Source organism: Antrostomus carolinensis, unplaced genomic scaffold, assembly GCF_000700745.2.
Source record: "Antrostomus carolinensis isolate BGI_N321 unplaced genomic scaffold, ASM70074v2 scaffold1178, whole genome shotgun sequence".
Lineage (NCBI taxonomy): Eukaryota > Metazoa > Chordata > Aves > Caprimulgiformes > Caprimulgidae > Antrostomus > Antrostomus carolinensis.
The window spans coordinates 11213-29434 of NW_010334776.1; the positions used below are offsets into that span (position 1 = coordinate 11213).

Sequence of the window (18222 nt, forward strand, 5' to 3'; positions counted from 1 at the left end):
GACGCAATCTCTGACCTGGATCTGTTGCTGAAGAAGGTTAATTTTGTGTTGCTGCTGCAGGAGCTGCTGCTGTTGTCTTGCAATCTGTGAAGAAATTGCACAGAAGAAACGTGAGAAATGTATCACCATTCCTGGAGTCAGTACATAGGAAACTTCCACCCTGCTTGGTCCTTTAAACTGCTCTATTAAGCTAAGAAACTTTCAAGTGTGGGTGGCAGCAGCTTGGACTGCTGCTGAAGCAAGGGTCTCATGTTCAGGAGAAATTTGTAGTTAATACTTGTGTGAAAGGGAACCTTATGGAAAATGCCACACTGGATATTAAGAGAAGGACTGACGCAAAAATCTCTCCTCTTTCATTATCTGAAATGGCACTGCTAAAATCCCCAAAAAGTGAGCACTCGTGCTCCAGTTTGCTGGAGGAAGAACAATACTGGCAGAGAAGCTGGAAAATAGTAGGAAAAGGCAGGAAAGGCAAAAAAAGTAGGATGGACAGTAATATTATTTCTACATTTGGTACGACCTATTCAAAAATTCCAAAAAAAAGAAATTAACTCCCAGGTGGAAGGTATTAGTGCACATATTTCCTTGATGCAGAAACAGACACAAAGAGACTAGAACTGGGTTTGGGAAAATCACAGACTATTCAATGTGGATATTGGCTGAAAGGAACTAAGGGGGCAGCGCAAGGCTACACAGCTCAACATTGAAACTGATTTATAGAAGTTGATGGAGTAGTTGTAGTCTCCTCTCAAAGCCATCTGTGTTTTCTATAAGGACTTCCATCTTCTCTCTCCTTTGACTAAATGATTGGGAACCTTACTGTAGACACATTTTATATACAGTGAAGGGAAAAAAACAGACCATAATGTAACCAAATTAGGGCTCTTGAAAGGTGGACGGAGATAAACCATTTTATACCTCAAACTTAAAAAAGTAAACTTGAAAAAACTTTCATTTGAGCCATCACAAAAGCTCTGCTCTCATGAATAGCTAGGCGCAGCAGTACAAACATTAGAAGCAATGTTGCTCTTCCCCTGTGGTATGTGTACACATCTCAGGGTCAGATGGGAACTTATACACACTTACTGGGAGGAATTTTGCGCATTCCTCCCCTTAGGTATTTTCTTTTATTTCTATTACTGAACTATTAGCATAATAAACACTCACTCGTAGTTAACTCCACATCTGAAAGATTAAATGTGTTCTTTCTAAAGCCGCTCTTTAAGCAACCAAAATATTTTTTTATCAATAGATTATTTTGAAAGTTTGGTTATTTTAACATCTTTATAACACATAATTATACACAATTTATTAAATTAAAAGAAATCTTTGTTATCCTAATAATAATAATCCTGCAGGATTTCTTACTGCCTTTTCCCATTCTCTTAATTTTTATTTTTTTTTCACTTTCAAATCATCCAGCCATCCTGTAGCAGTAGTGACTTTAAAAGGTAGGGCAAAGGAAATAGCTCCTGCAGGATGTCTCCATGTGGAAGAAGCTTGCCAGTTCCACCCTCACACCATCATCTACCTTCTCCATGTAAACGACAGTGTGACACAAATTCTCTAAGTTCAATAAGTCACTTCTCCTGTTCACCCTATGTAGGATTTCAAGTGTGAGGCCAAAATACACAGTATTTAAGATAAGCTTTTTAAATAATAAAAGGTAGGGAAAACCAAGGCTAAGATGTCTGAAGATGTCATCAGTGGCTTAGAATCTTAAGACTTGTTTGGTACAATACAAACATTGAAGTATGACAACTATGACAGATTTCAAATAATTTTGTGAGTTTCATAAAATTCACATAGCTGCAATTCTATGATATAAACTCAAATATCATTACAAGCTGAAATAAATGGTCAGGCAGACCAAATGCTTTCACATAAAAGGTATCAGGATGGACCTCTGACAACATTTTAAATGAGATGTCTAAGTATTCTCTGCTCATGTTCCTGTAGAAAAATGGACATTCATTTCTGTTAAACCTTGCATGGTGCAAACATGTTAGAAAAGCTGTGTTCTTGCATAAAATGTGTCCATGTGCACACAGTGGACTGTTCACATGTGAAAACATGTTTGCATCTTCAGCGGAGGGCATATTTACAGGAGCCGAAAATCAAGCCTCTCAGGTGTCAAAGAAAAAAAGTCACACTTGTTCACTGCCTTGATATTCTTCATTCACTGGCTTGATGTTCTTCTCTCACACTTTTTTGCACAGTTGGCAAGACTAACCCTCTCATTTGTCCTATTACAATTCAAATGCTGCATTTTGTACCTTTTATGCCTATTCAGCATCACTGAATTCAAGCAGCATTGGAAGATTACCCAGGAGGGCTGAATTTGTATGCTTATTTACACTTTTATTTAAAAAAAACCCCAAAACACTATTGGAAGATAATACCTCCAAACTCGAAGGTGTATTTTTAAAAGGCAAAGAGCATTATTTTACGTATTATAAATTAAAGCATTCTTCCAATATGTTTTTGTTCAAACTTCTTTACCTAAAGAAAACAAATGGAAAAAAAATTCTGGATAGAGAGCAAACTTGAGAAGTATCAACCCTAAAAGATAAGCTCCTGGAAAGTCCTCTGAGAATATTATTTAAGCTGAAAGTCACTATAATAACGACTCACCTGTTCTTGTTGCTGCTTAGCCAACTCCATTTGTTGGCGTTGTTTCTCGATCTGTGATGCAGCCAGTTTCTTCTGTTCATCATGAGCTGCTAGCAGCTGTTCTCTCAAACTGGTCAGCTGATTGATCATACCCATGAGCTGCCTTTCTTTCTCAGCGAGGCTTTCTGGAGTCCCTGGGCATCATATGGTAAAAAAATAAAGAAAAAAAAAGAAAAAAAAAAGAGAGAGAAAATTTAGAATGAGCCAGGTTTTTATTTTGCAGCTTCACTGTAAGCAAAGTTTTAGTAGAACCACAGAGCAGCAGCATATTGCAATATATTGCACATTAAAACCTGTTCCTCTACAGAAAAATAAGCCATAGGGGATAATGCCATACACAAGTTTTGTCCCCCTTCAATGCTTCCTTGCCCTTTCATCTATTTTCCGTTGCCTTTTTATCAGATTAATAGGGGAAAAAAAAATAATGCCTGTTTTGAAAGAGTTTCAGATTTTAAACTTTGTTTACATTTTGTGGGGATCAAAATCAACAGTTCCAGTTTTGAAAGACAATTACATTTTTGTCAGAAACTTATGACAGAGACACATCAATGCTTTGATGGTGACAGAAACCGTAAGGTGTGTATTAACATCCCTCCATAATCAAGGGGAAGCAGAGAAGTCTCCTGGGTGCTGGATACCTCTCTAGCTCTAGCTGGGCATGAGCCCAGCTTTCTCACTGTTACCAGCTCAGCACAAAACAGCTGTCAGGATGCTGCTACCTGTTATATCATCGACAGCTGCCCTGATTAGGATGAAATTATATAGTATTTAAATTGTCAATAACTACTGTTGCTGTTGCTGCCACTGATGAGTATTTTTAAAGGAAGAAGTCTTGCATAAACATATCAGAAAAACTGAGTTAAACGCAACTCACCATCCCTCTCATTTGAACTGTCATCAGATGTTTTTTATAGGAGACTTCAGCAGACACAGACAGAGGAACTGACTACCTTGCTCGCATAATCATTCTGTAAAAATTCTCCTTCTACCCAGAAGGAGAGTGGTTATAAGGGAAGGGAAGAAAAAATTCCAAGAAAAATCAAAACCTGTGAATCATACACTAAACCAAAAAATGGCACTGTGCATATATCCAGTATAATTTGACTATGAATTTTAAAAACCAGAAAATATGTGTAGCAGCTAATCCACAGATATATCTCCAATACCACCACACCCTCTCACATGAGTCAGAACCTATGAAACTCTTTCTCAAAAAAGCTTTCGGAAAGGATTAAGGCTATCGGTGTCTATGTCTCCTCTGAAAATAGCCTGCTTTTGGGACAGCCCTGCCACACAAACCTTTCTCAAACACAGGAAGCGTTCTTCTGCCAATGTCACCAGTGCTCTCCAAGTGGAAAAAAAAATAAAAAATAAAAAGAAGAAGAAAAATTGGCGACTATACTAAACATGTTCCTAGCCAACTATCAGTCAGACGTGGAAAAGAGCTACTGGTAATAGCTCATTTAGTCTACCCCCCTGCCAGTGCAGGAATGTTCCCTACAATATATTTACTACAGCTTTCTAGATTGGATTGAAATGTCTGAAATGGTGAATCATCCGCTGCTTTCTTTGGAAGATGGTACCACAGCTTTAGAGGTGTCACTGTTAGGGCTTTTTGCTTGGTAGTTAGTTTAATTTACATTCACTTAATTTCAAATTTGTGCTCCCAAGCAACATCTCATTTGCTATGTCAGCCAAGTCCAAGCCCTTAAATACATTTGTAGACAGCCATGTAGAACTGGGAATACACAAAGAATCAACATTTTCATAGAAAGGAAATGTAATTAATTAATTAACTTTTTCTTAAGATGCTAGAGATTTATGTGAAAATATTATTATAACAAAGAACTACAGCAAAATATATCTGCTGTATATATCTAGATATAGTACAAGCTGGAAACTTGAGAAACACACTGGAACAGAAACAATAGGACTTTAAACCTGTTCTGTTAAAAGCTGTGAGAAAGAATGGAAGCCAGTGCCGAAATACTAACACTGCTGAAGGAAAACACTTTTAGCTTACGCTTTTTATTGCAATCACTGGAGACAGAGAACAGCTCCAAGTAATGCATTTGCCACCTCGCCATACAATTAATTAGAAAGGTCTATTGCCACTCTTCCATTTGTTTTTCCCTAGGAAAAAGGGTACAGTGTTTCCAAGTGGTATAGAAGAATTATTTTAGAAGGCAGCCTCTTCCTTGCCCTATCCACAGCTAGCATGTCGATTTACTGGAATGCTCATCTAATGAAAACTGTCCATATCCTGATACTGGCAGTATAATATGCTGGGCACACTTGACACATCTGAAAACTAAGTATTTTAATTACTTATTCAGCAGATATTTTATTCCAAACTTGATTGGAGTGCTAAAGGGGGAGGGAGGAGGTAGAAAGACCTAGAGAGATAAGGAATACACCAGATTGGCTTAGTCCTAAAGTTAGGGTAAGCAAAAAGAAATCACCATCAAATAACATGTTTGACAAATACCCTGACACTCATCAAAGATCTTCAGCCAGTACTGGTTCGTCAGTGTATTTTGAGCTCCTACAGTAGTTTTCAGTTGGGAATCAAAAAGCACTTTGTAAAGTTCAATTAATCCCCACCACACCTTTGAAAGGTGGAAAAACGTTTCCATATGTGTAAACCAACAGACAGAGGGGTCACAGAGCTAGTTACCGAGGTGGAAAAAAGACACGTTGACCATCAGCCCTGTGCTGCAGAGCTCAGGCTGCGCTTCCCACGAGTGAGGAGAACACTCCACGTGCTGCCGCCCCGACCCTAACACCCAACAACCGCACAACCACGGGGCCATCCACCTCCTGCCATTTCTTCTTTCATCTGATTTACCTAGAGAGGAGCAAAAAACCTTCCACAGGAAAACAGCAGTTTTATTTGAATTGCAGGAACGAGAGGGAAGTCTGGATGAATGAAGAGCAAAGAGTCAGGGCAATGAAGTGCCGGTGCAGGCACATTGCAGCTGGGGGTAAATCCACCAGACTCAATCTCTTCATTATTATTCAGCTTTTAAAGAAACTTTTTAGACGCCCAAAGGGGGTGCTTTATGTACTAACTTAGTAAGTACAGCACATAATTCCTTTGTTTTACAAACTGGAGTGGAAATAGTCTGACAAAAGGTAGTCTTCTTGCGTAACACTTCTTGAGCGATTTCAGTTTGCTAATTAACTGAAAGGGAGAATTTATCACTGTCAACATAAAAAAATTAAAAAAAAAATCTTTTGTTGAAGAATACTTTCTGGAAAAGATGGCTTACTAGGCATTTTACTTTCATGTGATTAGTCCATCCTTCCAATAACTTGAATAATACTTAATTATAATTTCAATTCTTTAAGGTATCACTCCTTGCAAAGTAAGAACTCGGACAGCCGCACTCTCAAGTGAACTGCACAAAACCAGAGGCCAGAGAGATGAGATGTGTGGGTCTACTGGGAGACAGTGACTTTTTGGGTAGATTTCCCCTTGCCTTATTCACATATCCATAAAAGCTCCACTGAAGATGAATCACAGATAGTTTTGAGGTTTCTTGCAGACAACTGGTGGCTTATAGAAGTGTGAAAATTAAAAAGAAGAAAAGTATTTGAGTCATAATGTAAAGCATTTGCATTTAGTTTAAGTTTGGTATCTTTTTGTTACCCTTATTACCTAGCACACCTTTTCTATAATTTCTTTTGTAGGAATGGCCAACAAAACTGCCATCTCACAGTTGCCATTCATAAATGACTTGGTTTGCACAACAAATGAAAGCCAAAAGATGCTTGGCATTATTTATGTAATGGTGAGCTGAAGGCAACAGCTTGGTCACTACATAAGTACATTCAGTGGTAGGATTTTTTCCAGTGTATAAAATGCACTGCAGCATTAGAGCACCGGTTGCCATTTTGGTATCCCTTTCTAGATGCCATAGATTTTGAGTAGGCAAGGATGGTGGACTTCTGTTCTACCACCATTATTTTCTCTCTGTTAACCTGCATGAGATGTAAACCTTTATCATCATGTGAAGTGTCTTGGCAGCTATGGGATTTCCATTTTAAGAGTTCTGTAGCTTACAGGGCAAAACACGTTAGTATTTTAAGTAGCTACAACACCAACTGCATAAACAGATTTGCTTAAATCATGCTACTTGGGAATTAATGACGTATCCTTGTGGTTACTAACATCTCTAGAACTTGGGAGGTGGTGCAAACCTCAGTGAGGACAAGCCACCAGCCCCAGCAGCTACCTTCAGCCGCTTCGTTATTAAACTCACTAAGAGTTGTACCAAGCAGTACGGAGTTGGGAATGATTCTGGAGCTGGTCTGTGCTCTACACACAGGATCCATATGGTTGCAGTGCTTTCACTCGAGCCGTGCAGCATGGCTGGGAGGAAAAACAAGTGACCTTTATTGCAGTGTACAACTTGACAGCAAGCTAGACCCACTTCACACAGGTATTGAGTGAGGAGTAAAAGGAGAGTGGCTGACATCCATGACTGCCTCAAAAATTACTCTTAATTACCGTCAGATCCACAACAAATAGATATCGCTCATTTTATGTTTAACAAAGCTTTTAATCACCAGACCACCTGCCTGTCAGGAGGTGGTTGTAGGTGCTCATACTGTTCTCTCTGTACTCTGTCGCTGCAATGGTAAAAATGTGGATTTCTCACAACTTATCAAAACAACTCAGGGAAGAGAGCATCAAAGTACACGCTACGGGTTGATACAGCGAACGGCCCAAGAAAAGATGCTTTCCAGATGCGTCAGCTTATTCTCCATCACCACAAAAAGAGATTTGTAAAGAAAAAAACCAATGTTTGTGGATGCAGCACCCACAGCAGATGGCAAGAAAAGAAGACTCAAATTAGTGGCATTCTGTATCGCCAAACCTAAACTTCATCTCAAATCAACACTATCCATAATAGTGTTTAAGTAGTAAAAGAAATTTACTCAAATGTGAAATAAACTATTACACATTCTTAGTTCTGATTCACAGTCTCAGACTGGCAGTGACAGGAACATTTTAATAAACATTAGAATGAAGACACCAATATGACCAAATGACACACTTAAAGTGAGAAAACGAACAGGAGAAACCTTGGCAGAACCACCCAAAACAGAATCAAAGCAAAAGAAAGAAAAAAGGCAGAGAAACCGCTTTTGCGATCAAAACAGTAAATACTTTCTTATAATTTATTAGACAGAATGAGGATGTAAATGAGGAATTAGGAAAGCCATTATTTTCTTTAACAGGCATTTTAAGCTTTTGCTGCGACTGCTTGCAGCCAGCCTACGGATCTGCTCGCAGCTGTGCAGCACCCAGTGTATTCTGCACGGGACAGAGACGTGGCAAGAGACTCTCCTCCATCCCTCTGACATGGCTCAATTAAACCCCTAGGAATGTTATCCATCAGGATGCTTGTGTGCACACTCACACACACCATACAGACAGCGAAATGTATCTCCCCAGTCAGTTTACTATCAAAATAATTATGTAAATAGCTTTTGAACTGTCAGCATCTGTCTTCCAAAGAAAAAAAAATCAAAGAAAACAATGTGCGAGTACGAAGCCTGGAAAACACAGTAATATTGTATTATGTTCATATCACTAACTATGGTTATAAAAGAAAAAAAAAAAAAAAAATCCTATATCTACAAAGCTTTTGGGGGGGGGATCAAATGGAAATAAGAGTATTTTGAAGTACTCTGTATTCAAATAATGTGAAGTCGTATAATAATAATTAGAACATGCAGTACAGAGCATTTTTTAATTTCAAAGCATAAGCTAATGGATCTTCTTAAAGACCATGAGCAGAAAGGTAGTGGTATGCATTACTTATATAAGAAAACTAAGGTGTAAAGTTTTTAGAAACTTGCCTAAAGTCATTCTTAACTTTACATGCTACAAGCTCTTTTATTGCTGGCCTCACCAGAGTCACCAACAGAACTACCTCAGTAAGGCAAAGAATTGCCCTACTGACTTTATCAGGGATACATATTATATACACAATTAAATCTTTGCTTGACCTGGTTTGATACCAGGTAAAGTTCTAGCTAAAGGGACCCTACAAATGAAGCAATTATTGATGCCCTCCAACAAACGAAGCAACAGAAGCATGCTACAGCACAGTTTCTGTGTAACTGTGCTCTGATGTAATAACAGTGACAAGGACATAAATACAACCCATACACCAGCTAAAAACTGAGTTATCTCCAAGCATTTCCTGCGATGTGTTTTTTCAGTGCCATTTTTAAGCTTGGGACATAACAGTTTCAATATAAAAATGAAAAACAGCCAAGAAGGATGTTTTTTAAACTGAACAGCCTATTAACTAAGCTGTTCTCAGAAGAATTAAACTCCTACTAGCAACAATATGATTATATCCAAAGAATAAATAAAGTATCAGCAGTCTATAAAATAAGTATCTTTTCTTGAGAGTTTCGTTCTCATCCCACTGTCAACTATTTTTCTTCCCCTGCTCCCCACCCCAGTTTTAACTTTGCAGCATTAGAAATCCAAACCCAATACTACTCTGCTCAGTGAGGAAATCTGGAAAGTAAAATAGAGAGAGCCACCTGGTTGTCTTCTGCTTACAAGCAAACTAATCTTTGTCATGCTCCCCCTAAAAAAAATAATCTATTTAATACCTGATAATAATTTCAAAGAGGAGTATTCTTCCTTTGCTGCACAGACAGTTGTGCTGCTGACGTCACCCGAAGTTGTATATGTGAGGCAATGGGGAGCTGATGTTACGTGCCTTCAGGAAACGTAGTCTGATAAACAGATCTAACTGCCTGAGGTAAGTTCAGAATTTAAACTCTTCTTTCCTCTGTCTTTGAACAGAAATGTCAAATATTTATGACCAAGCAATGAGTATATACTTTAAATTATATACTGGCTGGTATGTGTTTGTTGGTGGACGTAGGTATGTGCTTGTGCACGTGTGCTAACTCTCTTGATGCTTCCCTAACCAATACTTCAGAGAGTGTTTTATTATGGACTTGCACATAGCTTTTCAGGCCAGCAAACTTTGGAGCTGCCAGGACATAAACATCTAAAAACTGGCATTTTTCATTAAGCATTTAAGCCAACTTTACCACACAATGACTGCCATCACTTACAACTACCTACTACCTTGCTAAATTAAATTACTTCATCCGATTGATATGGGAAGTCAGTATAATACAATAAAACTTTGACTGCTTTTTACTCAGTGAGCCACAGCGACCAAAAAAAAAAAAAAAGAAACAAGGAAAGAAAAAGCCCAGAATTCAAATTCATTTGTCTGTACCTACAGATTAATGTAATGAATTTTCTCTGTTTGACAAATCAAAGTCCTTTTCAGAACAGCAAGCTAGAAGGAAGTTATTTATTTCAGCATACGGACAGTCTTAATCTTTTCAGTTTCAGTGGAAGACTTTGCAGAATGAATAAAAACAAATGATGAACAATTACCATCTTTTGCCATTACTCCCCTCAAGAATTAATATTCTGTGGGGACAAAAACTTAGCTGTCTGCTCTATAACAGACCAGCACATTACTATTTCGCAATGCTGGAAAGAAGTTGTCAGTAAGTATTCTTTATTTGCTGTTAGGAAAAGTTTTGGTACAGTAGACTGCAAACAAAGCTTGGTATTCAACCAGGTTAGTAACTTATTGTCAAGGTTACAAAAGGAATAGACAACATTTGTATTGAGACTATTTCTCACAGGTTATTCATTGTTTTACTGTCTAGACAACAAGCTAGAAGTAGGCTAGAGAAATAGCATTTGCTGCTGGAATTTTATGCAGCAGCAGGAAAAACAGTAAAATAAAAATGTATGTGTATGTATACTTGCTTTGTTTTGACAAACTGGTAATTGTAGCTCAGCAACATTCATCTCTATCAACACATCTTTCAGGTAATTTTAGTACAAAGAGGAACTGGTTTAGGTCCCTTTTGTCATCCAACCCTCCAGATGATTTTTTAAGTAAAGTGGTTTGGCCTCCCTATGCTCAAACAAAATAAAGCTGTTGGCATTTGCTACTTTAATTAGTTCAATTTTAGTCTATTTTCTCTATTAATAATAACTTTTTAAAAATAAAAGTTACTCTTTATTTAAATAGAACCTGACTTTTTTCTGATCAAATTAAGTATCTTTACGTTAAAAAAATAAATAAATCTGCAAAAGCCTGAATTTGCTGCTTTGTCACAAATTCACATTTTTCGCATTTTAGATGCTTAAAAAAAATAAAAAATAATAATAATAAAAAAAGATACCTCCAACCCTCCTTCCACAAATACTACCCTCAACTAACCTCCCACTCTTGGGTCAAATAGGAGCAGCTCCATCCAGTCACAGTCTCCATTTCAGGCTTTCACTTGGCCTGAAAGAAGTTCTGCGTTGGTGTGTCTCAGTTGGCACCGTCTACTTCTCTGCAGCCCGAGAGTATCATATTGCATTGTGATCAACCTCCACTATTTCAGCAGCTGCCAAATTTCCTCTCAAAACTCAGGTTCCTCTGTGTGCCACTGGGCAGGTCTCCCCCACAAGCACTTTTGAAATACTAACAAAGGACTAAAGCTCACTCTCTCGGCAATTTGCTACTATTAAACACCCAAAAAAAATAAACACAAAGATGTTACTAAGTAGGTTGCAATAAATATTGAATTTATCACAGTTAAAAGCCGACAACCAGACGTATCTTACCTCCTTCACTTTTGACTCTCTCTCACCCTCCTTCTCTCCCCACTTCAAATACAATACTATCCACAAAAAATAATGCAAAATGTCCACATCTGACACAAGTTTGCAAACATTTTTCAACCATTAATTTGCAAATGCAACATTCACACAGCTCCTAAGAAAGTGTTCAGCTTTCCTACATCTCCAGGGGATCTGTGCTTTATTAGTCAAAGGTTTAAACCCAGTGTATTCCCCATGAATAATCTCCCTCCCCTTCCCCCTCCTTCCTCCTGTCCACATCTAAATGCAGAATCCCCAGCTTCCTTGTCTTCAGTTTACAGATTATGCGATCCAAAGTGTCACTCACTGGATTACTGCACATAACCTGAACACCACCCGAAGCTTACTTGTCTTCAACTTGTCCAGCATTACTTAAATGGAATTATCCATCACAATCCATACACCGAATCTGCATAGCCCACTTATCTCAAGATTCTGTGTGTCACCTACCAGATTATCCGTTTTAATCCATACATTGAATCTACATAACATATGTCTTTAATTCATGGGCTCTGATGAGCTATAGTATCGCTGAATGGATTATTTCTCTTTATCCATTATTGGCAGTCATAAAACCGTTCACTCATGCCCCATCTTCTGAACACAGAAGCAAGATTAGAGTCTTCAGCAAACACAGCTCTATCACACATCAAACATAGGATGATATAATACCTGCACTGATACTTCACAGAACTTGGAACCCAGTTTCTCACACAAAACAAATGTCTGTGTTATTATACATTAAAGATTAGGATTGGTAGGCTAATCTCACTTTCAATTACACTTGCAAATCTGTGGTTGCTCCCATGCAGTCTTTAGAGGCACCTAGATGTAAGTGGCTACAACAAAGAGCTGATTTTACCCTAATGATGATCCCTTTCACAGTGAGTGCAGAAAACACTTCACCTGAGTTGCTGAGGAACTAACCTGTACAATAGAGAAGGATTTTCAAACAACCAAAAAATATCAGGTTCAGGCTTGCCTGGTCTTTCTTGAGAGATTCAGGTGCAATCACTGTTAACAATGCCTTCACCTCAACAGAAAACCAACTGGGAAAGATTAGAAACAAAAGTCAGTTCAGCCTTTTGTTCCACACGCCTATTCAAAACTAGCTAAGTGGGGAACATATAAAATATGCATTATTATTTCTTGACAACTCTCGATAAGCGAGAGATGGACAAGATTAGCAGAAAGGCTTTGTGTACGCTGGGGAAGTTTTTAAAGAGAGTTCTCATTACGGTTAAAGCTGCCTCGCTCACATCAGCGTTAGCAAGGCCGTGCACCTCATGATGCACCTGGCCACCTGAGGGGCTGGCACCATTCCCTCAGTCTTCTCAGAGGAGGCCCAACACCAGAGAAACTTCTAGAAGTTTCATGTTTGTTTTCTAAGTATAGGCACAGCCACTGACATTGAAGAGCATGGAGATAAACTTCTTGCACCTTTTCCTATCAACGGTCCACCCTACATGCTGCCTCTGCTGCAGCTGGAAACGTTGCTTTGGAGGGAAGCAACCACTTTTACCCTCCAATGCACGGGTATATCAGGTGGCTACGCTGAAAGTGGAAAGGAGGTAGAATGTTTCTTCCTGTAGATGATCGGTTTGAGACCTGAAGCTCTCTCTGCTCCACTGAATCCAATAAACTGCATTAGCCGTGAATACTCCAGAGGCCTTTTGAGCCCTGGTCTTGAATATGATGGATAGAAGTAAGTTTTACCAGGCTTTAATCAATTAAATATACAGTTTCACAGTTTTATTTTAAAATGTTTCAATTTAACAGCATGTTTTATGGGTTTTACTATAGACTGACTTGTTTTGAACAGAGTAAAAATTCCAGGGATTTCAAAACAAAATTTCTTAAGAAATCTCCAGTGCCAAACTTCTATTATTGATTTAGCCCCAGACTGCCTCTCTAAAGAAACAGGCATTTGAGTTAATATTTCCGCAGAGATGAAAGGTTCTAGATTTTGCCCCCTTTTAAGTACAAGAGTATTCCCTTGCAATACCTTTCAATCAAGCCCTGGCCTGAAATACTACATTCCCTTTGCCATTAGTAACTGGACAAACATAGATTCTTCTAATGGTCATCTTGGAAGTTTGCAGCTAGACCTCTGCAGACACTCAGTGATGGTTCCCCCCATTTTGCAGGCATGCAGATAAAGAAAGAGGGGCTTAAAGTAGCTGCCAAAAGTAACAAAGCAACTAACAAGAACAACTGAATGCAAAACGTCAGAGTCTGGTGACTTCCAACCATTCGTCAACTCCCCTGTCTTTAATAAAATATTAGTGCTAACTTAAAAGAAATAACACTAATAGAAAAGAAAGTCTTCCGCTTCATCTCCCTTTCTTTTAATCTCTCCCAGAGAATAAAACTCAATGGTAATAACACAGACTTGGGCATTAACAATATGTAGCCTAGTACTGAGACTTTAGCACATGACATACTAAAACTCCCCCAGATCTAATGAAAAACACAATGAAATTTTGAACAGTTAAATGGAAAAAACGATTCAGCGCATAAGACAGTTGGGCAGTACAGCTTCTAGTGCTGTCCACATTCCAGGGTGTATTAATAATAAGACGTTTTTTGTGTGGGGTTTCCAAATATCACTAATAGAGAAATGAGGGGGGAAAAAAAAAAAATAAATGTAGCTGCCAAACCAAATATAGAGAGAAGTTAATTAAAAAAATCACAACTGGAGAACTTAATAATTCCATGTTCCTATAGAAGGAAAAAAAAAAAAATTCCAGCATAATATATGTGTGTTTGTACACGCATACGTGAGTATAAAACAGCTCAACTTGCACACCTTTCATGTTGCCTCACTAAATACAGCTGCAATACAGCTGAGGCATTGTTTGTTGGCCGCTCATGGCTGGCGCTGCCATGAAAACCGCATTCCTGGGCACTAAATAATCAGCCTGCCTGACCCCCCAAGAACCTGTAAGTCAAATTCATTTACCCCCAGAGGGCAATGCTCTATTGTATCCTCCCTCCTTTCTAGCCACCTAGGAACAATGGACAATAATTGCAACTGTCACGGCAGTCAGTAGGAAAAATAAACCAGCGCCTGTTTTCACAGCTTACTGCCAAACCTGATCCAAACACCTAATAACCATGCCCCCAACCATAGAACCGCAGTTGCACTAAAAAGCCTCAGATGTGAAGCTTTTGAACAGAGCTACAGAACAATAACTCGACTTGTGTTCAAAATATGAAGCTAAAAAACAAAAATTAAAGCAAAGAAAACCCTTCTTTGAGGCTGTGCTGTTGCTCCCCATCCTCCCCGCGGGCAAGACTGAAAGGACTGTTGAATTTCTTTCGTGCTAGCACAGAGCTGCTGCTGCCGCTTTCAAGTTTAACTTGTGAAAGGGAAAGAGAGAGGGAGGGAGCAAAAAAGATTGCCCTCCAACAGAACAAGATCACAAGGACTAGGAACAGACCGCCTTCTCGGTGGGCAGCACTTCTCAGAGCAGCTTTACCAAGTCCACAGGCAACGGAGAATCGCTGGGAATCCTTCTGAAGGCTCCAGCATATCAGGAGTTAAAGAGGCTTCCAACAACATGCAAGAACTGCTGAAATACACACCCGAAAGTGGATATGAAAGCCGCCTGTGTACTTTGGGCCTGAAACATCTTAAAGATTCATCAGTTCATGGCAGACAACGATGTTATTTTAAAGCAATATGCTTTTAAAAACCAGAACTCGCAGATGAGCCCAGTGGCTACCCTACCTCTTTATGACCTGTTGCTTTACGCACGTAGAGAAAACGTGCTCAGTGGGAATAAAGAACTCAGGGTTTGGCCCTCTGTTATAATAATATCTCAGCCTATTTGGGGCCGAAGCACTATATTCTGTTTTAAAGTTATTCTACATATGCAATGAATATATATATTTGAATTACAGCCTCTTAGGGAGAAGCTAGGGGAAGCAAGTGGCATACTTTCCTCCTTGTGTAAGTCAGTGTGGACTAGCGCAAACCAATGCTGGCGGCTCATCGGTGACAAGCTGGAAGGCACATATGATTAAAATAACACTATCTTTGCACATGTACCAAGACATTATCCTCTTGAAGCACGTCATGGTGTATTCTTTACCGAACACTGCCCACCTCTCATGCAGAAGGTCCTTAAACCTGTCAGGCAGGAGGTTTGCGAGCCTGCCCGAATGAGGATCTTGGTATCAGGGACATCATTAGTAAGCAAACAAACAAGAAAAAAATTGAGAGATATGAAATCTCGTTTATAAACATAAAAGAAGGGTTTAATTTTAATCTCATTCTACTTCCACATTTCCAAAGCAACACTGGCTGTGATTTTGCTGCTCCAGATGTACACGGATATAAATGGGAGAAGAATCGGGGTTGTTGTTTCTTTTCAAAGTGATAATGGCTGCTCTAGAAACTAAAATTTTTGACATGTTTGAGTCAGCTCCTCATCGCAATCACTGAGGAAGAATTATAAAAGTAGTAAATTACATTAAAATAAACAACTACAGGTTCCCTAAAATTACCTCACATATATAAAATGGGGAAATGTCTTGGCAAAGCAGAAGCTACTGCTGCTGGAGAGTGGTCAAATTTTGCCATTTTCCTTCTGGAGTACAGCTTTAAAAAAAACACGCTTTAGTGCACAGATGTTGTACACTGTCTTTTAAAATCTGCACTGGCTAATTTCAGTACCTAGAGGAATCATTACACAAACTTTGCTTTTTTTTTTTTTTTCTCCCTACACACAGAAAAGTAAAAAAAAAAAAAAAAAAAAAAAAAAAATCTACATCATCAAAATCTGTCCAAAAATTCACAAGGACTTTTGATCACCCTCAGATTTCAGAAGCTGAGCTCTGCTACGCTCTGACACCAAGTTAGCCTGTGTTTGATATGGGAATTGACTTTTTTTTTTTTCCAATCCAGCAATAGGATGGAAACTCTTATAACACAGAACGATACAGGCAAAAAAAAGCTTTATGCAAGTTCATGCACTTAGGGCAAGAAACCATTTCATTTATTTGTACTATCACAGATGGAGAGCATATATTTCATTTAAGCCCTAAATTATGATGTTTCAAGGGGAGGGGAAGAGGAGCAAACAAACAAATTTCCATAAAGCCAGTGATATCTGTATGTTCATTCTCAATTTGCTTTAGCACAGAAACAGCGTTACCTTTTATTTCTCCAAAGTTCCCTGATCCCATGGCAAGAAGCTTGTCTTTCCAGTCCTTTGATAGTAGCTTTTCAATACTGGGAGTTTCTGAGTGAAGGGGGGGAAAAAAAATGTAAGCAAATCAACATGACTGTCTCCACAATAGAACTCATTAAAAGTCTATCTGCTAAAAATAAGGCCAACCCTATTCTGGGCCCCAGTTCATAATGACTTCATCAACAAACTGATAAGAGGGGAGGGAAAACAAAAAAAAAAAAAAAAAAAAAAAAAAAAGGGGGGGGGGGAAGAATGTGTTTTGTCACCTGCTGTTTCAAAACGATTAGCTTTTTCCTCTTGTGGAACAAAGCCCCTGTAATTCTGTATGACAATGGGCACATATAAACCTGCAGTTCATTGTTTTTCAATTTGGTGAACAAGTTGCTGCCTATAATGGATACCTGTCAATTTCTGGGTGTTAGTCTGCAGTCAAAAAATAATTATGTTGATAAAATGCAGAGTAAAGAGAGAGAGAAAAAAAGAGAGAGAGTGAGAAGCAAAGAATTAGCTCCTAAATCTGCTACATGTAATTATATCCCTCTGAGTGTTTACAATTACATCCACTTTATAATGTGTGTTTAAACATCGCGTGGTGGTAAGCATACTGTGGAAAGATTTTCCGGTAACACGCACATTATAAATAATAATAAAAAGTTGGGTATGAAAAAAAGCTTTAAGAGACTGCAAAAATCCAGAGGGAGAAAAGGCATTGCTTAGAATGGAAACCCATTATTTGCCCATTTCAGATTCTATCACTTCTTTTAAAAATAAAGTAAAATAATAAAATAAAATATATTTGTTCAGTATTTTCAGGAAAAATGCAGTGAAGGTGTGGATGGGTCTGATATTTATGTCTGTAACTCTCGTATTCTGACCTCTTTTTGTGTAGAATTTTAATGCATAAGTAAATATAAATGCTAATAAAATTCAGAGAACATTAAACTCGATTCCAAACAATGTAATTGTATATTCTTGTCAGCATTTAGATGGGTACACAATTACAATAGCTTTCAATCCCACGATTAGCACTGCATTCAGTTAGAAAATGGAGTGTACTAAAAGATAAGTGTCCCAGTATGCGCCATCTAAATAACAATACCCACACTTATTATCTGGATCTAAGACGTATACTGCTATTCTCCACATTTGTGTTTATGTGTATTTGTATTTGTTCAGGCATTTGTTTACCCCCTACCAGGAGCATAAAGGGAGTACATGTTAACTTATCAAAGGGACCGTCTGGCCTAGAGACCATACAATTATTAGCAACTGGTTAATTTTCCCCACAGTAAAAACCATTACGAGCAACCTTCATTATCTTGTTTGGCTAATTCCGCCTCTTTTCTTGACGCCCCAACTCCAGGCTCCGGGAAAGCTCCGCCGCACCCCTCAGCGGGGCGGGGGTGCCGACGGGGCGGGGTCCCGGCTGCGGGACGGCGGCTTCGCTCCCGCTCTGCGAACCGTCTGGGGGAACCGCGGGAGCCCCAACTCCCGCTACAGCACCCGCACGCAGAGCGGTATTCACGGATAAATAACACACGGGCACACCGATGGCCTCTTGCTTCACCCCGGGGCCGGCAGACTCCCCCCGGCACAGGCACATCCCCATGCACCCATCCCACTGCCAGA

At 38.9% G+C, this 18222-nt stretch overlaps 1 protein-coding gene across 1 annotated transcript in view; it reads right to left on the reverse strand.

The window, feature by feature from the left end:
* Positions 1-15: 15 nt before the first annotated feature.
* The window catches only part of LOC104529859 (transcription factor SOX-5), a gene marked incomplete at its 3' end in the record, with an annotated part of 112929 nt that continues 94722 nt past the window's right edge, over positions 16-18222 (reverse strand). Inside the window, exons 3-5 of the mRNA XM_010174281.1 lie at positions 16558-16644; positions 2635-2807; positions 16-84 (exon numbers count right to left, since the gene is read on the reverse strand). Coding sequence (XP_010172583.1) covers positions 16-84; positions 2635-2807; positions 16558-16644 — 329 coding nt within the window. The remainder of the gene's footprint in view (positions 85-2634; positions 2808-16557; positions 16645-18222) is intronic.